Source organism: Ovis aries, chromosome 8, assembly GCF_016772045.2.
Source record: "Ovis aries strain OAR_USU_Benz2616 breed Rambouillet chromosome 8, ARS-UI_Ramb_v3.0, whole genome shotgun sequence".
Lineage (NCBI taxonomy): Eukaryota > Metazoa > Chordata > Mammalia > Artiodactyla > Bovidae > Ovis > Ovis aries.
This window is the reverse complement of record NC_056061.1, coordinates 70,271,092-70,295,872: the sequence shown is the minus strand read 5'-3', so window position 1 is coordinate 70,295,872 and position 24,781 is coordinate 70,271,092. Positions and strand designations below refer to the sequence as shown.

Below are 24,781 nucleotides of genomic sequence, written 5' to 3'. Positions count from 1 at the left end.
TTATCCTACAATTAAAGTAGTCACTTTAAATTGGGTCTGTTTCTTGAATTCCAAAACTGCGTGCCTAGGATTTCGTTCAGGAATACAAGCTTCTAAAATCGAACAGGATTTGGTAGACTTGCGGGGCAGAAGTCACGTGTAGCCCAGCTGGAACCCCCTCCCCACCCCCGCGCCCCCCGCAAGCTGAACGCGCGGAACCCAGCGATTTCTGACTCCAGACCACACCCTCTTGCCACGTCCCTTCCGGGGAGGAGGGCGAGTGACGGTGGGAGCTCAGCGTGCGCGTCCCCGGCTGGCTCGGCGCGCGCGTCTCCGCGCGACTTGCCACAGATCCGGAGTCTGGGCCGGGTGGGCGGGGCACAGCGGAGAAGAGCGGAGCGGGGCGGGGCGCGCGGAGAGGACCGGCGCCGGGAGAGGACGCCGAGGAGGAGAGAAAAGCCGGCGGCCCGGTGGGGCAGAGGGGCGAGCAGGAGGCCGGTTGCACGGGGGTGTGGGGCGCTGAGTGGCGCCGGGACAGCGGGGAGCAGCTGAGCACGGCGGCCGCGGCAGCTGGGATTTGGGCCGCGGTTCGGCCGGGCCGGCCGGTGAGTGTCGGGGGCAGACTGCCCGGGAGGCTGGCGCGGCCCGGGCTGTGCCCGGGGGCAGAGGCGGCGGCCGAGCCGGAGGCGCCGTTGCGGCGGGCGGGCCCGGCCGGGCCTGGGGCGGAGTAAACACGGCCTCGCGGGGACCCCGCGAGTCCCAGGCCGGGTCCTGGCGGCGAGAGGGCGGCGGCGGCTTGGCCTCCGCGCCCAGCCCGCTGCCCGGCCGGCCCTGGAGGCTGCCGGCAAATGGCGCCTCAGACCCCGTGGGCCGACCCCTCGGTGCCACCCGGGCTCGCGGGTCTGTGGGTGAGGGTAGGTGGGGGAGAAGCCAGAGTTAAACTTAGGAAGCCCTAAGATCCTCGAAAACCCGGCTTCTCTTCCCTTTTGCAGATTAGAAACTTGCTTTGTTTGGGGACAGACGGGTTAAAGTAATACTGAGAGGCATCGCCGACTGTCTCCACGGGATGAGTGAACTTGGTAACTTTTCCATTCATGGAAGTGAGAGGATCTTAGTATTAGCCTCAGCCCTCGTTAAAGAGAAATATCCTGATTTTATAGGTCTGAGGGATATGACCATTTCCAAGTTGTTTGTGTCCTGTCTCCTGGAAGTGCATTGCTGGGAAGGGAGCATAGCGTGCACGTTGAATTCAAAGTAATCTCATTTGAGCGCGTTTTTTTACGCGTGTATTTAGAGAATAGAGCCAGAACAACGTGTTGTTTATCGTGGTTCTAGTACTCCATTCCCCCCTCTCCCTGTGTCTTGTTTTTGTTTCTGAGCCCTGTCGTAAGTCTTGGATAAAAGATGCTTGGGAAGGAATTGACCTTTTATTCCATAATTGCTTTGTTGACTTGGATCCAAGATGAAGTTATTTATGGGCATTCTGGTTTCAGTGTAGATTAACTTAAAACTTTACATACAAAACCCCAAGCTTTCTAAGCTTTTAATTTCTATTTGCTACAGTTCAATCCATTTTTGTGTCCGTTAGAGTCCTAGAAATTCTATTAACACATTTTGCGTGTCCTCATATTTTTTAAGCTTTTCCAGAGTTGTTGACGGCCAAGAGGGAAGAGAGTAGCATAAAATATAAGATGAGGGTTTTCCTAAGGGTTCAGGTTTTCAGTTTACAGTTTTCGCTGAATCATGTTCATTATGCTTAGTCACTGTTTCTTACTACAGAAGTTTAATTGGGGATAACATGATGTTTTGCTAACTTTTTAAATTGCTAATTTCTTTTTATTTAGTATTTTAATGCGGTGACATAGCTCTTTGTGTATGTGTGATTCTGGAAATATTAGTGGGTGGAGTTTTGAGAGTGTTATCAGAGAACTGAAGTTTCGGATATAGGCAAACTTTTATGTATTCCAAGTGTACTAGGTATTTAATTTCAATCCAGTACTTTTGTATGGCTAGCATTGGAGTTTTTTTTTAAGCTATTAAAGAAAAATAATACATATTTTGAGATACTGTATATAGTTAGAGAGGTGCTTTAAGGTCACCGAAATAGGTCTTGTTTCATGTGTGTTTACTATTTGATAGACTGTGTTACTAAAATGTGGCTTTTAATGGCATAAGCCTTATGCTATTCCGGGTGGTTTTGGTAATTCTTGTAACTAAGTTACCATGACTGCTTGTTTCATTAAAAGAAGTTAGCACATGCTGTGAAATGACATGGTATTTGTAGAATTTATTAATATTCAAGTCTTCAGTCAAAAGGCTATAAAATATTTAATTTCAAATTTATTTTTGATGAAATAAGTGAGATTGGCTTTGGACTAGTGGTTTTTACACTATAGGTAGCTCAATAATTAAATACAAGATAAGCATACCTCAAACACAACCCAGTCTTTGAAAATCTTTTTCCAAAAAGGTTTGTCTGTTTTTTTTTAAGAGTGAATAATGTTAGCATTAGATCCTCATATGATTGTTTTTAATAAACTTTATAAGTATAAATGACCTGATATGGAAATATATATATAGATAAAATTTTGTGCATGTGTGTGTCTGTTGTGTAAAGTGAAGTTCATCTGTCTTCTGAGCAATACATGTTTGTGTTGTACTGGACATGCTAATAATTACATTCAGCCTTTGTAGAGTACTAGGTTGTTTTCACAGTAGAGTAATTGCATCACGGTCACAAAGCTGAGTCCTTGGAAGCCCATTCCCCTGTGCCATGCTGCCCGTTGTAATTAGTTGAGTTCCACCATTCTGGTGGATTATTTTTATCCGAGTATCAACTCAAATAGATTCTAGTATGAAATTAAAGATTAATATTTGTTACTTTAATTTCTGATGTAAGTCTATAGTAATTTCTTTCGTTTATTTAGTGGAGAACAATTTCAAGTAGTTAGGACTTTCACTTTGAGATCAGTTACCTATGACCATATTTAGAAATGCAAGATTTATGTTTTGATTATATCATAACTGGAAGGGTAGAAACTTGAAAACAAAATTCCACATAATTAGGTCATCATTCTATTAAAAAAAGTCAGAACCAAAATTTAATAAAAGAATGTATACTGTGTAACCAGTTTAGCCATTTTGAACTCATCAGTAGGCCAGGTAGTTTGAGATGGGAGTTTAATGATCTTGGATTTTTCAGTCTTGGCTAGTCATCCCAGCCCCCTTTTTTATACCAGTAAAATAAAATATCCAATTAAGATTATATTTTTATTATGGCCTTTAAAACTGAGCACACCTGATTAGTAAATCAGCAGCAGTGTTTGTATTTATTGTGCAGCAGCACCTCTGACTAGGCAATAAGCATGAGACTCTGTCTGGAGGAGTCAGAACTGATTGCTAAATATGAAATTTCAGTCATAGACCTACTGGTTAACTAATGAGTAAGTCTGTCTATAGTTCTATTTCAGCCTTTCATTGAAGCAACGTTTTATTGTCTCAGTGGAATTTTTTTAATCTAATATCATTCAGTTCAGTCACTCAGTCATGTCCGACTCTTTGCAATCCCATGGACTGCAGCACGCCATTATTCCCTGCCCATCACTAACTCCCAGAGCTTGCTCAAACTCATGTCCATTGAGTTGGTGATGCCATCCAACCATCGCATCCTCTGTCATTCCTTTTCTCCTCCTGCCTTCTGTCTTTCCCAGCATCAGAGTCTTTTCCAGTGAGTCAGTTCTTCACATCAGGTGGCCAAAGTATTGGAACTTCAGCATCAGACCTTCCAGTGAATATTCAGGACTGCTTTCCTTTAGGATGGTCTGGTTTGATCTTCTTGCAGTCCAAGGGACTCTCAAAAGAGTCTTCTCCAACACCACAGTTCAAAAGCATCAATTCTTTGGTACTCAGCTTTCTTTATGGTCCAACTCTCGCATCCATACATGACTACTGGAAAAACCATAGCTTTAACTATACGGACCTTTGTCAGTAAAGGTCTGATATCATATTGATTGTAATATTAAGGAAGTAGACTGATGCCACTTCCTTTCCTCACCCTCTACGTACTCAGTCACCTGCACACATGTGGACACCTCAATCTGTGCTATTCTTTTTGAATTGCATCCGTGTATAGTCAGTAACCTGTAACCAGACTGCAGGATTCATTAAAAAGTTAAAGAAAATATACAGTTAAACATTTCCTTCTGTGCCTTGTATTATTATTATTATTTTAAACAATGGAAGGTTGAAATTAATTTTCTTTGATTTATTTTTCCCTTTGAGTTGCTTTTTTTGATGGACAATTTAGCTTATTCCACATATAATGCCTGGAACATATGCCCTAGATACTCAGTAAATATTTGAATACTTTTGACTTTTTATAGAAGGTACAATGAGGTAATTTTTAATTTTGAGTCAATCTGGTTGACTAATAGTAGATTTATAAAGTATGTTTTTATGATGTATGTAGCTTTCCATGGATCAAGAATTGTTTTGGAATCCATTGGTTATTTCTTATACTATAATAATTTCGCTCATATTAATAAACAAGTCTCTAAACAAGGCACAATCTTGAATACAAGGAACACTGGAGATCCCCTGGAGAAGGAAGTGGAAACCCACTCCAGAATCCTTGCCTGGGAAATCCCATGGACAGAGAAGCGTGGTGGACTACAGTCCATGGGGTCACAAAAGAGTCAGGCATGACTTAGTGACTAAACAGCAAGAGCAGCATGACTAGTATTACCAAGGAAAAATGCAGTGTGTAATGAACACATGAGTATATGGAATCCGTGTCATACCTTGCCTTTGGGTATGTGGAAAAGTACCATTTAAGCTGATAAAGATTTGAGACAACAGGAAAGGGGGGAGAGAGGGAGTGTGTGTGTGTGTGTATATGTGTGTGTCTGTATCTGTGTCTGTCTGTCTTTGAGTCAGAGGCACACCTTAAGATCAGCCTGAGGCAGCACATTGTGTTGAATATTTGGATGACTTGATTTAGCATATTTTAAAATCATGCTAATTTGCAATTCTTTCTTTATCTATTGCCTTATGTATTGTCATGAATTTGGAAAAATAATTCTTTTTTGAAGGCAATATCTTTATGTCTAGAAATAGCCTTAAATAAAAAGATCTCATTTCATTGTATGGGCAAATGCCATGTCTTAAAATTGTTTTTATGGATTACTTGTCAGCCACTTGGATTATGAGTTGGCCTAGAATTTCTGTTGGAGAACATCGAAACTATTGTAAAGCATTTAATCATTTATAATATTTTGCAGTCTAATGAAACTTTTTTCAGTCATTCAACTTTAAGTGTAAATAGATATGTTATTTGGAAGATTACGATTCTGTTTTAGAGTTTTTAAAAAACTTAATATTGAGGAGTTTTAAATTAAGCTCATCTTGAGCTTGAAGCTCAGTTGTAGCAATATATTTTCTGCCGGACCTGCTGTGTCACTGTTCAACTGATAAATCAGGGATCGGCATTTTAAACTTGTTTCATAGAATTCCTGAGCAATTGTGAAATATTTTTAGGAGGCATATTTAATTTGATAATAGCGATTTTGAAAGAGGATGGATCTGAAAGTTTTAAATTCTGAAAGAATACCCAAGAATACTCTTTGGGTATTGTCTAGTACATTCTTAAAAATCTTATTTCTTAAGATATTTAATTGTAAAATGGACTCAAACTCGATTGCTTCTTTGTATAACTGTTTTGAGTAAACAGCTCAGTTTACAAACAGTAAATTTGTACATTTATATTGAGCAGTACATATGTAAGTTTTTTAAAAAATAATTTAGTAAAACACTAATGTTCAAAGCAAAGTAATGTGCTATTATAATTAGAAAGGACCAAAAAGACTTTCTTGACCTTAATATATTTAATTGTAAAATGGACTCAAACTTGATTGCTTCTTTGTATAACTGTTTTGAGTAAACAGCTCAGTTTACAAACAGTAAATTTGTACATTTATATTGAGCAGTACATATGTAAGTTTTTTAAAAAATAATTTAGTAAAACACTAATGTTCAAAGCAAAGTAATGTGCTATTATAATTAGAAAGGACCAAAAAGACTTTCTTGACCACAAGAGTGATTAAGTGCTGGGATAAACTACAAGCAAAGCAAAGTTGTGTAACCTCCATTCCTCAAACAACATGTTAAAATTGCATCACTGGTTACTGAAGTGCTGTGTTATTTTCTTAAACTTTCGTAAGTAAGCATATCTGTTTTTGTCCATATATATTGATCAGATACAGATTGCAGTCCTAGCTCTGCCGCTTACTAGGTAGATGACCTTGGCTAAGTCACTTAGCCTTTCTGTACCTCAGTTTTCTCTGGGCTATTACAAGGATTAAGTGACATTAACATGGTATATATTAATACCAAGAAGGATAGAGTACCTAGTTAATGTTCCTTTTTCCTTTAAGCTTACTTCAATAAATAATAAATGTTATGGACTTATTGCTGTGGATACTTTTATTTATTATTTTTTTAAACATTTGTCCGAAGGAGGAATAGTGTGGAGGAGTCTATTTATTTTGAACCTTGAGAGCCTTCTACTTTTGCCTTTTAAAGTTGTTGCTATTATGCCTTAACTCAGTTGTTTGTAACAGTTGCTATTTTAAACACATCTGAATTAAGGGATGTTTTGAGATGTGTTCTGTCTGGTGTGGTCATGTGATGTGCATGTAACATAAAGTGTTCCTACTAGTTCTGAGAGCACTGGTCACTTCTGTTGGAACTGCTTGTATTTTTAGGTTTCTCTCTTAGTAACAGTCAAGTTTATAACCTTCAGCATGTGAGATGAACTCAGTCTAGTTGTTGCAAAATAAGAAAGCTGCAGCTGTTTCCACAATCTAATCACTCAGTAAAACTTGTCTTCTTATTAAAGTTTCTCTGCATAAGTTACAGATGTCATCATTAGCCTGTCATCTGTTCTATTTTGACCCCTTTAGCAGTATATCTTTAATTTATAGGTCATTTCCTTGGCTTTAAATTTTATAGGGATAAACATTCATAAGTATTCATAATTTGTAATTTTAAAAAGCATTTTAAAATGCAGATTTGTTGATAAATGTGTGCCTCGTTTTCTTCTGTCTCTGGCAGCAGTGCATACCATAATATCAACTCAGAACTTTGCTGCTTAATCACCAAAGCTCTGTCAATGGTGGACTTTTGCTATTTGAGTTTGAGGAAAATTAAGTCTGTCTTAGAGACAGATAGCAATCTGGGAAATAACTATTTTACATTAGCCACCTAGATGTAAGATTGAATTTATGAAAAACAATATTGAAAGAGCTAGCAATCTCTTATGCACGAAAGTGAAGAAAATAGGCTAAAAATTGGCTTCTTATCCAGAAAATTATTAATTTAATTTGGGGAATTTTGAGGTGAGTTACCTGTGCCGTATGCAAGTGGAAGTATATAGTAAGTAAGTAGCTGTGGAGATCTGAAGTTTGGACGAGGGGTCTGGGCAGGAGGTACAGATAAGTTTTCAGCATATAAGTGGCAGTTGAAGCTTTTGAGAAATTGAGAGCACCCTGGGAGAATGTATAGATTGAACCAGAAATAACATCGATCCTTGAAGAAGAGAAATATTTTAGAAGAAAAGATTAAGGAATAACCAGAGATAGGGGAAAAAGCAGGGAAATGTGAGATCATAGAAACTAAAGAAAGATAGTAGTTCGGAAAGGAGGAGGAATTAGTCAACAAAATGATGTAATGGCTAAAAAGATGAGTGTGGAAAAAAATGCCCTTTGAATTTAGCACTGAGAATCTTCATGCAGTGGTGTTAGTGAGTGGTTGTAAAAATAAAGCCACATTAGAGGGCTGAAGAGTACATGGGACGTTAACAGGGTTTGTTTATTTGTTGTTTTTCTTTTGAAAGCTTGAGTGAATAGGAACAAAGTAGTAGCAAAAGGAAGATACTGCTTTATTACTTAGGGTTTAAAGATGAAATAGCCTTCTAAGGTTTTGCTGCTAATAGGAACAAGCCATTAAAGAAGTTGAAGATTTATAGAAAAGAAGACATTGAACAGGCTTAGTAATTATGATTTAAATCGGTGCATTGTGGCAGTGCCTTCTCTTCTTTGTGTATAAAACTTGTCTTGATAAAAGCAGGAAAGACCGTTAGTTATCTGTAATCCTTTCATGTTATTTTATGGATGCTATTTCTTTGCTTAAAATCCTCAGTGATTTCTAACTACTTGAGGTCTGAACTCCTTAGAATAGCATACAGTGCACTTTCCATGATCTGCCTTATTCCTGTCCGGCCGCATCTCTCACAGGAACTTTGCATGTCACCTGTGAGCCAACAACACTGGGAAACCTGAGGGTCCCTTGGCGGGTTTGCCAGTTTTTGCGTTCTGTATTTGCATATGCTGTTGCTTCAGCACTGAATACCCTTCTTCCTTTCTAACCCTTCCCTCCTATGATTAAGACTCCTCATCTTTCAAGACCGCTGTGAATTCTCTACTCTCTTCCCATATTAATTATTTTCTCTGTCATATTAGTCATATTAAAAAGTGGCATGGTTTTACTTTCATCTCTGACCCTGTGCTGTAGCTCCTTGGGAAGCGGCACTGTGTCTCCTAATTATTGCCATACCAAACACAGAGTCTGGTTCGTGGCAGTTACACAATAAATAAGTGTTGAATAAATGAATGGAAACCATGGCCCTCAGAAGTAAGTGGTTTGCCCACTGTCACAGAACTGGAGCTAGAACTTACATTTTTTGGTTAAGTGCCCTCTATGTTTTATTAATAATAAGGCTTACTCTCTTGATTTGTTTTAGAATTTCTTAAGGCATACGTAGAAGGAGAGGTCAGTAGCTGAAATCTGAAGTGAATTGATGTATTTAGAAAGAATATAAAGAAAACTTCTAATCAGATTCTAGTTAAATATTTTCATGAAATTCAAATTATTCTGTTTCAGGAATATGATGAGGTCTGTGTAATGTGGGGGCACATCATAATCAGTTTAAGTAAAGTGTAAAAAGATACAAGTATTCTCTGAAATCTCGAAGTTAAATATGCATTAATTTGTTTTTGACATTAATTTATACACTACATAATATACTAGAATTTAAGTATTATATTTTGAAACGTTTGGCCTTTTGAGCAGATTGTTGCATGTTATGTAGAACTGAATTTTTGACTTCTTGAATTGATGTTCTTAAGTTGGTTCAAGATGGATCAATTATATGTAAAATAAACTCATTAAATATGTTTATTTTATATATTTCATTCTCATGTAAGCCAATATACCTTCATGATTTGATTTTTATTCTTAAAACATTGTTTTAAAAATCAGCCACTTTTTGCCTAACATCTTATTTCTTTTCCATCTCAATAACCAGAGCTGAACTGGCCATCATGGAGGAAGAGCTGCAGCATTCGCACTGCGTTAATTGTGTCAGTAGACGATGTATGACAAGACCAGAGCCTGGGATTTCCTGTGACTTGATTGGTTGTCCATTGGTTTGTGGAGCAGTTTTCCATGGATGTAAGGCTGATGAGCATCGACTTCTATGTCCATTTGAACGAGTGCCTTGCTTAAATAGTGACTTTGGATGTCCATTTACAATGGCTCGAAATAAAGTTGCTGAACATCTAGAAATGTGTCCTGCAAGTGTGGTGTGCTGTACAATGGAATGGAACCGATGGCCAGTTAGTTATGCAGACCGGAAATCATATGAAAATCTAAGCAGAGATGTTGATGAAGTGGCACAATTAGATATGGCCTTGGCCCTTCAAGACCAGCGGATGCTCTTAGAATCTCTTAAAGTAGCCACCATGATGTCAAAAGCAACTGATAAAGTGTCAGAACCTAGAGAACAGATCTCAGTTAAACCAAGTGTCTCAGAAATACCACATACTAATGGTTTGGTGTCTGTTGATGAAGAATCTTATGGTGCACTGTATCAAGCTACTGTTGAAACAACCCGAAGTTTGGCTGCTGCTTTAGATATTCTGAATACTGCTACAAGAGACATTGGCATGTTAAGTACGAGTCTTTGTGCTTCCCCAAATGAAATGAATGAAGAGCAAAATGCCAGAGAAAGCTTACAGAATAGAAACCCGAAAGACCAGGACCATCTTTATGAGGATGAGATGGGAGCAGTAGGTGGGATTGACCATAAGGACGCAAGTCAGAGTGCCCAGTTGGAACAAAATGGCTCAAGTGATTTATTGTGTGACTTGGATGCCAGTTCTTACGGCACTCCTGCTCTTTGTAATGGCTTTCCTTTGGAAGATATATGTGCACAGGTCATTGAGCAGAACCAGGATTTACATACTGACTCAAAACAAAGTAACTTAACAAATGGAGAATGTGTAGCATCAGATGGCTCTTCAGAACCTTCTAGTTCACTTTTAGTAGCAGCACAAATTAGGGAAGTAATACCACCTGATGCTTTGCCTAATGGCACAGTTCAGCATATCCTCATGCCAGATGATGATGAAGACTTGTGTTGGAAAAAGGTAGACTTAGGGGACCTACGGAATGTGGATGTCTTATCTTTCAGTCACCCTCCTTCATTCAAATTTCTTTCGAATTCATGTTGGTCTAAACCAAAGGAAGATAAAGCAGTAGATACATCAGATTTGGAAGTTGCAGAAGATCCAATGGGTCTCCAGGGAATAGATCTAATCACAGCAGCATTACTGTTTTGTCTAGGAGATTCTCCAGGTGGGAGAGGTATATCTGATAGTCGAATGGCTGATGTTTATCACGTTGACTTTGGGACTCAGACTTTTTCACTTCCATCTGCCATTTTAGCTACAAATACAATGGTTGGGGAAATAGCTTCAGCTTCAGCTTGTGATCATGCCAACCCACAGCTTTCAAATCCAAGCCCTTTTCAGACACTGGGGCTGGACTTAGTATTGGAATGTGTTGCTAGGTACCAGCCCAAGCAGCGTCCAATGTTTACATTTGTTTGTGGACAATTATTTAGAAGAAAAGAATTTTCATCGCATTTTAAGAATGTGCATGGTGACATTCATGCTGGACTCAACGGCTGGATGGAACAGAGGTGTCCTCTAGCATATTATGGTTGTACCTATTCACAGCGTAGATTTTGTCCGTCAACACAAGGAGCAAAGATTATACATGACCACCATTTGCGGTCATTTGGAGTTCAGCCGTCTGTATCCACAGTGTTAGTAGAGCCTGCTAGAAACTGTGTGCTGGGTTTACATAGTGACCATCTAAGTAGTCTTCCTTTTGAAGTCCTGCAACATATTGCAGGGTTTCTCGATGGCTTCAGCTTATGCCAGCTCTCATGTGTATCCAAGTTAATGAGGGATGTATGTGGCAGTCTTCTCCAGTCTCGCGGAATGGTCATACTTCAGTGGGGGAAAAAGAAGTATCCAGAAGGAAATTCGTCATGGCAGATCAAAGAAAAGGTTGGTGTCATTTAATTGTATCAGTTCCTTATTTGACATATAATAGGCACTTAATAATGTTGTTGCTGTGAAATTGATCATCCTTGTTGTGAAATTGCGTGCGTGCATGCTAAGTTGCTTTAGTCATGTCCATCTCTTTGCAACCCTATGGACTATAGCCTGCCAGGCTCCTCTGTCCATGGGATTCTCCAAGCAAGAATACTGGAGTGGGTTGCTATGCCCTCCTCCAGGGGATCTTCCGACCCAGGGATCAAACCCATGTCTTAATGTTTCCTGCATTGACAGGCAGATTCTTTACCACTAATGCCACCTGGGAAGCCCATTGTGAAATTGACCATCCTTAAAAATAATTCAGTATGATGACAAACTTTTTTATAAAGATAATAACAATGTGAATACATTGTTAGTCATAATCGCATATTTACTGCAGACATCCTAGAACTAGATTCTAATGTCGTATGACAGAGGCCACTTGTAGTTCTGCAGTTGAGGGGTTCTGTACCTACTCACTTCTGAAACAACTCCCTTTGCTTGAGTCCATATTAACCACCTTCTTTCTAATTTGGGCTCCATCTGAAACATTTGTGCCGGGGTACAGCCCCCTGGATCCAGGGTGATTCGAAGGTAGGGATGGAGTCGGCATCCTTGGAAATAACTTATTTAATTACAGATAGAGAAGGATTAGAAAATTAGCAGAGAAAAAGAGGCTGAATAACTTGGTTCACATGGAATACCAATCACCACCTACGTAGGCCGCAAGCGTCTTCCCATTCTCCCGAAGGAGAGGAGGCGCTGAGGCCCCCCCCTCCCCCGGTCCGATCTTAGAAGCCCAGGCAAAATAGCAGACTTGGTGGGTACCCATGCACCAGATGGGAATTCGGCCAGAAAAACGGAGAGCAAGAAAGAAGCAACATGGGGGAATCAGTCTTTCCGGAAACTGATCCGATTTCTTTATTTTGGGGTTTGCTTAAATACCTTTTGTTTCACATAGGGATGAATACAGAGTCACACGGGGGTCAGCAGTCCTGACCTTTATCAAAATCAGGTGCTTCACATAAATGTATAAAAAAAAGGTCTTAGGGGTTTTACATCATCTTCTGGCTGTGAGACCTGGTGACATTTTACTACCCTTTCTTTCTGATAACCAAAAAACTTATTTTTTCCAAGGGTGTTTTTTCTTAAACCAGGCACCACCCTCCAAATAAAGTTGCATTCCTATAGGCTGAGGGTGTAGTGAGTTACAATCAAGAAAGGAATTTATTTAACCCAAGGTTAACATGATTAATCTTAAAGGTTAATATTTATTTCTCCTATATGCTAGTTATATTCATTATAAGGGCAGGGAATATGGAGATTTAGCAGCAAACATCAGCCCAACAAATGAAAATCCTTTCACCAGTGCTCCCCTTAAGATCTATTTAGTCTTAAGATAGTGATGAAGTTACATTTTTACATACCAAGGACACAGTGATTTATAACAAAGTACAGTGATCTATTACAAAAGAGAAAATTCATTAACTCAAAAAGTCTGGTATTGCTAACCTTAAAAACTACTATATTTCCTTTTCTATATTCCAAATACATTGATTAATATATTCCCAGGTGCCTAAGGATATGGAGGCCTGGCGGCAATCATTGACTCAACAATGATAAAAGCCCTATGCTAATTAAGACTCTCAAAATACTCCAAACTCTCTGTGCTGTTTATGGTTGATAGGTTGTCACACAAGCTAGTCTGTCAGCAGAGAGGTTTGACCTGAGACACCCTTGTCACACCCAGGGCAGGGAATTAGCAGTAACTATTGGCACAATAAATGAAAAACCCTTCACCAATATAATTCCTAATCAACCCACTATACTATACTAATAATTTTCTAACTTCTCAAAAGAGTCTGTATTTAGAAAGTTTTAAAGCATCTTGTGCCTCTCATGGTTGGGAGGCTGTACAATCACATGTGGCCGGACGAACCCACTCAGGCAGGCTAGAGAACCTTCAGAGGAGTCCTTAAGTTGAAACACTCTTGTCATGCCCAGGAATTTTTATTGACTTTGAACTGCACGTTTACTCCTTCTCCAAGAGAACCGGTGGGGAACAGCCCCCCATAAAGTCAGAGGTGTAGGTGAGAGCATGAAACAGTAAAGTAGATAGACTCTGGTTTTGGGGGTAGATGCTCAGGAACAGGGGGTTTCCTGAGGCTTGATCATGCCTTTGCGTAAGCCAAGCCTCCTTCCTCATGACCTTTGCCATGGGCGGAGTTCCTCACGCTGGCCCCCGGCACATTAGCTCTGTAGGACGATGGAGGAATCAAGAAGAAGGTTTCTTTTTAATTGCTTGCAGTTGGCAGCTTCTGTACATTCTTAGCCCTTTCTTTCTTAGAAGTTGGTTGTTACAAGTAAAACTTAAATAAGGAGACATGAAAAAAACATTTACTACTAGCAGGTGACCAGTGGAATATTTGGGGTATTGTTGTTCAGTCCCTAAGTTGCATCTGACACATTGCAGCCCCATGGACTGCAGCAGGCCAGGCTTCCCTGTCCTTCACTGTTTCCCAGAGTTTGCCCAAATTCATGTCCATTGAGTCTGTGATGCCATCCAACCATCTCATCCTCTGCTGCCCCCTTCTCCTTTTGCCTTCAGTCTTTCCCAGCATCAGTATCTTTTCCAGTGAGTTATCTCTTCGCATCAAGTGGCCAAAGTATTGGGGCTTTGGTATCAGTCCTTCCAATGAGTATTCAGGGTTGATTCCCTTTAGGGTTGACTAGTTAGGTCATCTTGCAGTCAAAGGGACTCTCAAGAGTCTTCTGTATCACCACAGTTTGACGGTGTCAATTTGGGATATAGAAAACAAAATGCATGGATGTGGAGATGGCTTGAAGTGAAATAAGGGCAGTAGCATTTGTTATTGGTGCAGACTGTGGGTTTAGCATGGAACAAGGGTGTGTTGCAGATTGGAAGCTTGACCAGGAGATTTAGGCAGGTCTGGGAACAAAGCCTAGCTCCACCATTTTCCTTGTGTGATATCTTATTTTTGCCAGCTTCTGTTTGAGGCACTGTCCAGTAGAAACTAGAAGGCATTACAGCTGTCTTTGAAAGTGTTTTTTCATTTTAGAACATTTATAATATGAAACTGATTTCATAAAGTATAAAAAAATTTGATAACCTTCATATTGGTTGAACAGGGGTCATATTTCTGGGTACTTTGTTTTTACCACCCTTAGGTTTTCTCTTATTTTGACTCATTGCTCCAGTTTTGGTTTTTTTTTCCATTGCTCCAGTTTTTGAGAATTTTGCATCTGCTTCTGTGCTCTCCTGAAGCTTTGACCAGTAAATGCACACATTAATTATTTTATGTAGAAAATTTCATACTTGCTATGTATATGTGAGTATGTGTGTGTCTTCATTTACTACATGATTTTGCGTATTTCTGCCATTGGACTGGGACACTCAGAGCATGGTCCCTTTCTGTCCTTGCCCACTAGTATTGATCTATGAGGTGAAATATTTTCTGGGGATTCTGTCACTACAGAAAATGTCATCTACTCGTGGAGTTTAAATTGCCATCATTTATACAAATTACTTACATGTGTATATCCCTGGCCATTTTCTCCTCTGAATTCCAGGTCACTATATATAGGCACCTACTAGACATCTCCATTTGATTATCTTCAGTAAACTCAGCATATCCAGCCTACTCCATTTCTCTACCCCTCTTAATCTCAGAAAGTTGCATTATCATCTCTTAAGTTGCCTAAACTAGGAATTTGGGAGTTAAGGTTAGCCCCTTTTTACCCCCCTTGTTTCCTTTTCCTGGTATTCCCACAGTCCGGTTGCTCCCCTTCTTCATGCCTCTCAAGCTTTTCTACTGCTATTTCCCTGGCTGGTCCCGCCTGTGGTTCTCTTCTGGGTTACTGTAGCAGCCACTTCCTTTCTGGGCTTCTCTTTCCAACTGAGTCCCTCTCCAACATATTGCCTGTAGAAGATGTAGAGTGGTAAATAATTTCTTGAATACAGTTCTTATGCTGTAGTGCTTAAAAACTTTTAAAATGTCTATCCATTGCCCTGGGTTAGGGGCAGATTCCTTAATGAAACATTTAAGAGTTTTCATAAGTTTGTCCTTACTTGCCTCTTCAGTTTCCTTTATATTCCAGCCATGGAATTTACTAGTAGTTGTTGAATGTTTTCTTCTTGCCTTAAGGTGTTTGAGTACACTGTCCCTGAAACCTCCATTTGAATGCTTGAAATGTATAGACAGTGTCCACTTTTATTAATTTATTTAATCTGCTGTCCCTATTTATGGATAAAAAAACTGGTTAAGTAACATGTCCTTGGATTCAGACCTGGGAAGCTGTTTCTGGAGCTTGTGATCCTCATCTCCTTGGTATATCCTGCTTATTCCTCAGATCTTATCTCGTCAAGAAAGCCTTCTCCGAAAGTTCTTAGGTGCATTTTTTCCCAGAAATGCATTGTTTATTGATATGGAATTAAGAACTGTTCATTTTACAAAAAGTTCTACAGAAATTTCCAGAAACATTTAACTTATATGCAGAAGAACTTGTATTCGTCAGTATTACTAAATGCCATTACTATTTATAAATAGTGAAAAGAAAAGGTTCTCTGCACAGTATCCTAGAGTGTTTTTTAGTATACTTCATATGGTGTCATGGAAATTTTTTTGGAGGAAAAACACTTGTATTACCAATATCTCCTATATACATAGTCCTTTGGGTAGGATGAAAATCTAGTACAGTGTATATTATTTTAGGAAGTGACTCTAAATGTTCTATAGAAATTAAAAATTGCTTAATAAGCCAGGTTGGATGTGATTTTTTAATGCTAAGTTTTTTCTTTTTTGCTATTAGATTTCTTAAAGTCATAATGTCATAGAAGTTATCTTATAAATATTTAATAAAAAGATTTGTATCAAAATGAATTTTGTAGCAAGCCACTTGAAACTTACTTCTCATAACAGTTAGAAATGAATGTTTTAATTCTTATAAATTGACTGGTTTAAACCTGAAGTAGAGTTTTCTTCTAGGTATGGCGATTCAGTACCGCATTTTGTTCTGTCGATGAATGGAAGTTTGCTGACATCCTGAGCATGGCTGACCACCTGAAGAAGTGCAGTTACAACATTGTAGAGAAGCGGGAGGAAGCGATCCCACTGCCGTGTATGTGCGTGACGCGAGAACTCACTAAAGAGGGACGTTCACTTCGCTCAGTTTTAAAACCTGTACTTTAAAAAGTCAAATTCCACTTGCACATATGTGCAAGCTCCTAGTATAATTTCTTTGTAATATGTGACACTTTATTAATGTATTAAAGATTACAACTAGCTAAATTTATTGTCACTATGTATATAATGTTTTGAAGTGACATATATTTTTATAAAGTACTGATTAGTTGGGAAAAAGTTGCCTTAATATTTGAAATGTGTGAATTTTTTGGAACTTGCTGGACAGGGTGATTTAATTTTTAGCTATATAATTTTCAGAATTAGTATTTTTAATGGTGTGCATATTTTGGTTCTTACATTTTTTTGCTTCTTAAACTAACAAGATCCTGACCAATTTATTCCTCATTTTCTGTGGGTTACAACCCATGCATTCAAAAAGCAAAACTTTGATTCTGATTTTTACATCATAGGCTCTTCAGATAAAGCATTCAGTTGCTTAAGCACTGCATAAAAACATTATAAAATTTTTATTTTCTAGTGTTCCCCTTACATAATTGTTGATATGGAGATGATCTGTAATGTATACATAATATTTAAATCGTGAATGATGTGGATAAGGCCATTTGTCGTGTTTTAAAAAAAGTCCACAAAAATGTTGTCTCCTGTTGTGTTTACACCTCTCATACAGAGAGTTACCATTTGCAGCTTTTTTTGGTTAGATGCCACATCCAAAGACTCATGGCAATATGTTACGTGACAGGTTAAAGCAAAACAAAACAAAAAGCCTGTGAATTTAATTTGAAATTGTATATATTTGCTAGGAATTTGATATTTGGAGAGAAGAAGATACAGTCGACCCTTCATATCTGCATATGCATGGATTCAATCGAAGGATGAAAAATATTTGGGAAAAAAAATTTCATGAAATTCCAAAAAACACAACTTGAATTTGCCACTCATCTTCAACTATTTACATAGCACTTACATTATATTTGGGCTTTCCTGGTGGCTCAGACAGTAAAGAATCTGCCTGCAATGCAGGAGACATGGTTTGATCCATGGATCAGGAAGATCCCCTGGAGAAGGAAATGGCCACCCACTCCAGTGTTCTTGCCTGGAGAATTCCATGGACAGAGGAGCCTGGCGGGCTACAGTCCATGGGGTCGCAAAGAGTCAGACATGACTGGGCGACTAACATTACACTACTACTACATTATATTTACAATTATTTACATGGTGTTTTCATTGCATTCAGTTCAATTGCTCAGTCTTGTCTGCTTCTGTGTGACCCTATAGACTGCAATGCATGCCAGGCTTCCCTGTCCATCACCAACTCCTGGAGCTTGCTAAAACTCAATGTCCATCGAGTCAGTGGTGCCATCTAACCATCTCATGCTCTGTCATCCCCTTCTCCTGCCTTCAATCTTTGCATTAGATACTGTTAATAGTTTAGAGATGATATAAAGTGTATGGGAGGTGTGCATGGGTTATGTGCAGATACTGTGCCATTTTATATGAAGCAGTTGAACATCTGTGAATTTTGGTACTGCAGGGAGTCCTGGACCCAATCTTCTGCAGACACCAAGGGACAACTGACTGTATGCCCCATTTTAAGTTTGAGTTGGGCATGTTCTGTGAATAAATTCCAGATATTCACAGTGCAGAGGGCTTAACTTTTTTCAGAAGTGTTTAAAATTTTTGCCTTTTGGTGTTTATAAAAATCACAATTATGTTGTTTTAAGACATGTAAAAATGTGACATTTGCTGTCCTTTTAAGATGACAATCATAAACTGCAGAGAAGCCTGTCTTGGTTGACAATCTCTTTAAAACATTTCCAGGTTAGTATTCCATACACTTCTGTACCAAAAAAGTAAGAATTGCACCTTTATGTATAAATCAAAATTTAACAGAAATATCTTCAAAGACCTATTCTTGAGGTATTTTATTACAGTTTTCAAATTGATTTATGCTATCATTAACCTGATATGGTCAGTTTAAAAAATGAATATATCAATATTAAGAAATAAATGGCAAAGATGGGGACATGTACGTAAATAATTTAGGTAACTTCTGGCATTTGGTAGTCTGAAATGGTTACAAATTACTTTGTTATATATAAAATTTCAAAACTCTGTTTTGTCTTCTCTTCCTACATTTGTCCCTAAGAGTGCTCTATTGTTAACTAGATTCTTGATTCCCATATATGGCAATCGGGCTGGGAAGAGGCATTCTTTGGGCATTACAAAAGAATTCTGAATTGCTTAAAACCTGATTTGGTTGGATCAAGTCCTTATTACAGTTGAAAAATACAGCATTGAAGACTAATTAGTTGTTTTGCCTCACTTGTCATTTTAATTAGTAGAATACTTATTTCTCAGTGCTTAAACTATTGTTTTGAACTGTGAGATTTGAATTACATCAACAGTCTCTTTATGTGAAAAAGTCAGAAGTAAGATATCAAATACTGTAAAATATAATTCTGCCTCTTGAAGTTTTGCTGAAGAATATGTCTGGTTGGGATAGCACAAACATTAACTTTTTGTTTTATGGTTGTGCTTTTTAAAAATCCTTGTTCTTTTAAGTTTAGACTCCTTATTTTCACATTAGATCATGAGATACTTACCATTTTTCACCTTTTATTTTCTTTTACACATCTTTGGCTGTTTTCTTTTTGTTATGCCACCATATTATTTTGTTAAAATGTTTTCTTTGTGTAGTATTTGTTCAAGTTCTAATAAAATTAATATTTTCCTTTATATGGCTCAGTAACTTGAAAAAAACATTTAAATAAAATATTTATCCTTGTTTGACAAAGTTGAGACACAGTCATACTGTTTCTATAGTGCGATTTTCTGCATGTTATAGGAATTCCTTGATGATTATCATTGCTCACCCATGTTTTACTAGTGAACATTATTACTATTTTTATTTAATACGGAAAACTAAATAGTTAGCTTTACTCCGCCCCTTCAGTGTCTTCTTGAAAGTAGTCCCACCTGGGGCTGTTGAACGGCTGAAGAGTTTCTAGCAATAGTATTTTTCTAAAACTTGTAGTCGGAACAATCTGTCTAGCCTTTTAAGCATGAAAAGGTTTGTGTGTTGGCCAAGTATGTTGTCATTTGAGAAGTCTTTATTGATTCCTTAGTCTTTGCTAGCCAGAAAGATAAAGGCAAGTATTAAGAAGGAGGGAAATACCTGAATTCACTTTTCTCCTCTGCCTTCGTCCCCAGAACTGCCTATTAGCTTAATCTCAACCTTTCTTTTCCCCTTTCTCCCTCCATCCTTGCCTCTTTCTCTGTCTCTCTCTTTCCCCACTCTCTGTCCCGCTTTCTCTCTCCCTCACTCCAGCTTCTGAGGTTCACAGATTACTTAAGAGTAGTGTTTCCCAAAGTGTGGTCCCTTGACCATCAGCATCACCTGGGAATTTGTTCAAAATGCAGATTTTTGGACCTCTTCACCGACTTACAGTATCTGAAACTCTGGTGTCGGAACTGGCAATCTTTTAACAAAGGCCTCCCCAGAGGATTCTGATGCATGGTAATGTGTGAGAATTTAAGGAAAGCCTGGGACATGCCCAGGCTTATCGTGAATAATACGTTGTTAGAACAGATACATGTGTGTATGTACCTACATGTATAATCCAAAATTAAGAGTAATAGTAATTTATTAGTATTACTTAAATGATTAAATTTAATGATATATGTTGTCTTGATCTTACAGCCATATGACAAATATTAATACGTTGGATACCATGATTGTTGGACATTTTTTTAAAAAGCTAGTATTTACTAGTATTTTAAATTTACTCTTATTACTAGTGTTTCACTAGTGTGTCTTCTGGTCAAAGTAAATTGCAGATTGTTTATTAGCGCTAACATTTAGCTTATCATTCATTCTCTTGTTTAGTGGTTGTAGGCTTTTGTGAACATATTAGATTTCTAGGATAAATGGGGTAGAAATAAAAAGATACTAGATTAAATTTGAAAAGAATTCTGTAGGAATTCTTTCAGTGCTATCAATAAGAGGTATTAAAAATTGGGTTTCTGATTTATCAGTAATACTGACTCTCTTTTGGTCTTTGACTCTGTGCTACATGTCCCAAGAATTTGAAGATTGGGATTCTTGCAGATTTGGTAGTTTATACAACTACACTGGTAATAGATTTTTAATTTCTGGGAATTTGTATGTAAGTGTTGGTGTTTAGAAGCAAAACATGATTTCGTGTCTTGCATCTCAGTCTAAAAAAAGTTTATTTTTTAAATTTTCTAAGGGATAGTTTTGGAAACATTAAAAAATATTTCATGCATGACACATCACACTGGAAGGTGATTAATTGGAACATGCAGAAGTGAGTGTCAAGAATTACAGTAGAAAGAAATCCCTCATTCTTTCACAAGGCTGTACAGAGCCTTCTGACGGAAATAATTTCTCTGATGTGTATTTAGCTGGTTATCTAAATGTAGCTCTTAGCAGTTTTGACAAGCCTGTGAGGCCCTGGAAGCAAGACTCTGTAAGTCATGCCTTTAATCAGTTTTATCAGTGACTCATCCATTGTGGTTAAAATAATTCAGTGATTTTTTTAAAATTTGATATAAATCTGATTTCCAAACAAAAAAGTTTCAGATGTACAAAGTAAAGGCCAACTAGTAAACTCCTTTTTAAGTAAAATGAAGGAAGAGGAAGAATGGTTTCCTTTACAGTCATCTTTTACACTGTTTTTCCTTGATTTAAAAGAACTAAGTAAGTTCAAAAGTTAAGACGTTTCTTTTAAGTTACCATTGTATGGATTAAAAAACCTAGGTACTCAAAGTTTAGATACTGATGAGTGTATTAGAGTGTTTGAGAGCAGTGTGTTCTGACACAGTTGTTTACAAATGCATAAAGAGAAGGGACATTCAGATGTAGGGAAATTATTTTGGAAAATATAGTTGCATAGAATATTTGATTCCTAACAAGTGTTTTAGAATGAGTTATTAGGTAATACCAAAAGGAAACAAAGTATTAATAGAAATCAAGTACAGAATGCTGCTCTGAAAATCCTTTGCAGAAATAGTCTTTTGCTGAGTTTTCAGGAGTATTTTGCTGCATCTGTGATTTGTAAAATTCTGTAAATGTATTGTTTATACATATATTTATTTGTATATGAAATCTCCATAAATTGGCCAAGTAGATTTTAATAAACAACATGTTGAGATATACTAATGGAGATACATCTTGAAGTGCTATTTTACCTTAGGACATTTCAAAACTGACATTTGGTATTCAGAATGTTCGACATTCCAATGTGTTAAGTGGGGAGTGACTTTTCATTAATAAACTACATAGAAATGAGTTACATACAAGGATGATACATGAACATGCTCTATAGAAATACAATAAAATTCATTGATGAATCCCCTATTTTATAAATTTTTATTTTTGACATGCTGTACTGAAGCATCTATTATTTACTATGAAGAAAAGCATTTTGGAAGCAAACTGACAGCAGAAGCAAGGGAAATCTGTTTCTTTCTCAGTAACACCAGTAGAATTTTAAGCATCCCCAAAATTGTATTATTAACCTGTTCGCTTGTAAATATGATAGGAAATGATCCTCCAATACCTGAGTTGTAGTAGTGGTGTTTAATTGTTTGTTTGAAAGAAATAAAACTGCATTTCTGTTGAACTCTTTTAAGACTAACCGACTAACCAGGTCAAATTGTCCTTTCTCAGTAAAAGCAAATTTATCAGGTTTAGTTTTTCCTTTTTTCTAACATAAATTATTAGAATTTTTTACTCAGATCTTCAAACAGGTAAATCGGTAGATACATGTGTTGTTTCATCCTTGTGGAGGAACTGACTGGAGTTAGATAGCTTTCTATACCCCTTCCAGTCAGAGAGTAACACTATTAGATTATTATCCAGTGGTCTAATACAAGAACAGGAGCAATAATTTGTTCTCGCTCAAAAGATTAAAGTTGAAAAAAGAAGATCCTGCCTTTTGTTGTCCTACATTTTTTTTTTCCATCGAAGTCCTCCTTTCCACATTGTCATTGTTTCTTGTTTTATCCTATGACTTCAATTTTCTGATCAGGTGATCAAAAAACCCAGATTAAGCACACAGAGTTTTCAGAAACTTCTTTTGCTGATCAGCCTACGTTTTGTCACTTGGTCAAGAAAGTTCAGATTTAATAAAGTAACTTAGTTTCTTTTAAAGTCTTCTTTTAAAGCTCACAAGTTTGTAGGGTTGAAGAATTATCAGTATTCAAGTTTCATCACATTATTTGATTAAAAGAAGTCAAGTCATAGAAATAGAAACAATAATGGGTTACTACATCTGTTCAAGAGTAAAATTACCAAGTGAATATGTCAACTGGGATTTCTTTTATATCAACCAATAACTTTAAAAAGCTGTTAACCTATATCAGAGATTTGAAATGAATAGTATTGATTGCCTACAACATTCCAGTACTTTTATGATTAAAAACTCTGACATATGAAATGTTGCTTTAAATGATTAATAAATCACTGGATATGAATTCTAAAGGGTTTTATGCTGCATTTAAAATGTTGAAGATGTATTGTTCATCTGAGCGGCGTTTAAGTACCAGTCAATCCTGAAAACTTGAATTGCATTCTGAGAGGTAATTGCACTGACTCATTAACTTACCTCAGATGTCATTTAGTTTCCAAAGTGTCTTCTTTTCTTCCTGATTTACATAATTTTCTTTATTTTAATTGCAAAAGGATATGGTATTTCTTGAAAAACATGCTAAGTGAAAGAAGCTATACACAAAAGGCTCCATGTTGTAGGATTCAATTCCATTTATATGAAATAATCCAGAATAGGCAAGTCCATTGAGAGAAATCAGATTAAGGGTTGTGCAGAGGGAAGAGCAGGAAGTGACTGCCTAATTGGGTACTGGTTTCCTTTCAGTAGTAAAAATATTCTAGGACAAAACAGTGTGGATCGCACAATGCTGTGAATGTACTAAATGCTACTAAACTGTTCATTTTAAAATGGTAAATTTATGTGTATTTTACCCCAGTGTTTTTAAAAAGAGGGAGTGTTTGCAAGTCATTACTAAAGCCAAAAAGTAAAGTGTTCTCAAGTGTGCATGCTCAAGCTGTGGTTTAGAATTAAATAACAGCGTTAGTAATGTAACACATTTATTCAGTTTAAAGTCCTGGTGAAATTCATGAAGTCCATCACAGAAGTACTGCTGACCGCAGCAGAAATAAAATTGTAATTCATCTTAATTATTCTTATATTTAAAGAACTGTTAACGGAGTATTGGTGTCCATGTTCATTTTTCACCTTTCACATTTTCTATTGATTCTTTGTGGCACAAATCAATCACACTTTTTTAAAGATCCATATATAAAATCATGCTTTGAAAAACTGTGTATAATTTTCATGGTCATTTTTTACAGTTTTATATTTTGTTTTCCTTTTAAAGAGCAAATACACTGATGTATTAGATAAGACTAAATTAATAAATTGAACTGATGTGTATACATTTTGTATTTTGAATTGTCTTGTGGGAAAATACCTGAATCTTGGGATTAGTAGGGACTTTAATGATGATATAATTTCTCACTTTGTGTTTGGAGAAATCGAAATGTTTGTCTGTGTTTGTTCATTAAACAAGAATTTCTTGGGTGCTGATGCCAGGCACTATGTAGGCTGAATTCTGGAAGATTATGACATGTCTCATGAGTTCTTCTACCTGCTTCCTCCTCCTCCTCCTATGACTACTGTGTATCTGGTAACTAAGCCAGGTACACGGACAGATGGATAAGTTCCAGAAAAAGAAAGACTTCAAGCACTTGTAAATGTTCTTCATATATATCTTCCTCAAATTCAAAAGACATATTCTTTAGTACAGTAAAATACACATGATTCCAAAGAGTCTACTACTTGAGGAATGCATTTATTAACAGATTTGTTTTCATGGCTTTAGGAAGGAGGTATGTTTAGATTACTTTAAGCCAGTTACTTTCCATTGTGTTCTAAAGAGCTGACTCTGAAAAAGCGTTGATTAAAATTGATATTAAAAAAGTTAAGTTATTTAGCAAATAACTGTGTCTCATATGATTGGGGGTATATATGCCAACTAAGGCGCAGGTCTGCTCCAACTTGAGCAATAAGTATAATTAAATGAGCTAAATAGACTGAGGCTGCCAGTATGATCTAAACCGTTAAGATAAATGGGGTAGACAAAAGGAGACTTACA

At 37.4% G+C, this 24,781-nt stretch overlaps 1 protein-coding gene across 2 annotated transcripts; it reads left to right on the top strand.

Moving 5' to 3' along the window:
* The first annotated feature begins 393 nt into the window (after positions 1–393).
* Positions 394–24,060, top strand: FBXO30 (F-box protein 30). Of its 2 annotated transcripts, none has more exons than XM_060419294.1 (3): positions 394–449; positions 9,341–11,390; positions 16,427–24,060. In XM_060419294.1, the coding sequence occupies exons 2-3, from the start codon at positions 9,357–9,359 to the stop codon at positions 16,628–16,630; spliced, it is 2,238 nt and encodes a 745-aa protein (XP_060275277.1). In that variant the 5' UTR covers positions 394–449; positions 9,341–9,356; the 3' UTR covers positions 16,631–24,060. The 2 variants fall into 2 exon arrangements, with proteins under 2 accessions (XP_060275277.1, XP_014952945.2); XM_015097459.3 differs by having other exon boundaries at positions 394–584.
* The last annotated feature ends 721 nt before the right edge of the window (positions 24,061–24,781 follow it).

Coding starts and splice junctions, on each gene's coding strand:
- FBXO30 (XM_060419294.1), top strand. CDS start 9,357: ATGGAGGAAGAGCTGCAGCATTCGCACTGCGTTAATTGTGTCAGTAGA. Junction 11,391..16,426: donor CATGGCAGATCAAAGAAAAG/GTTGGTGTCATT, acceptor GTTTTCTTCTAG/GTATGGCGATTCAGTACCGC.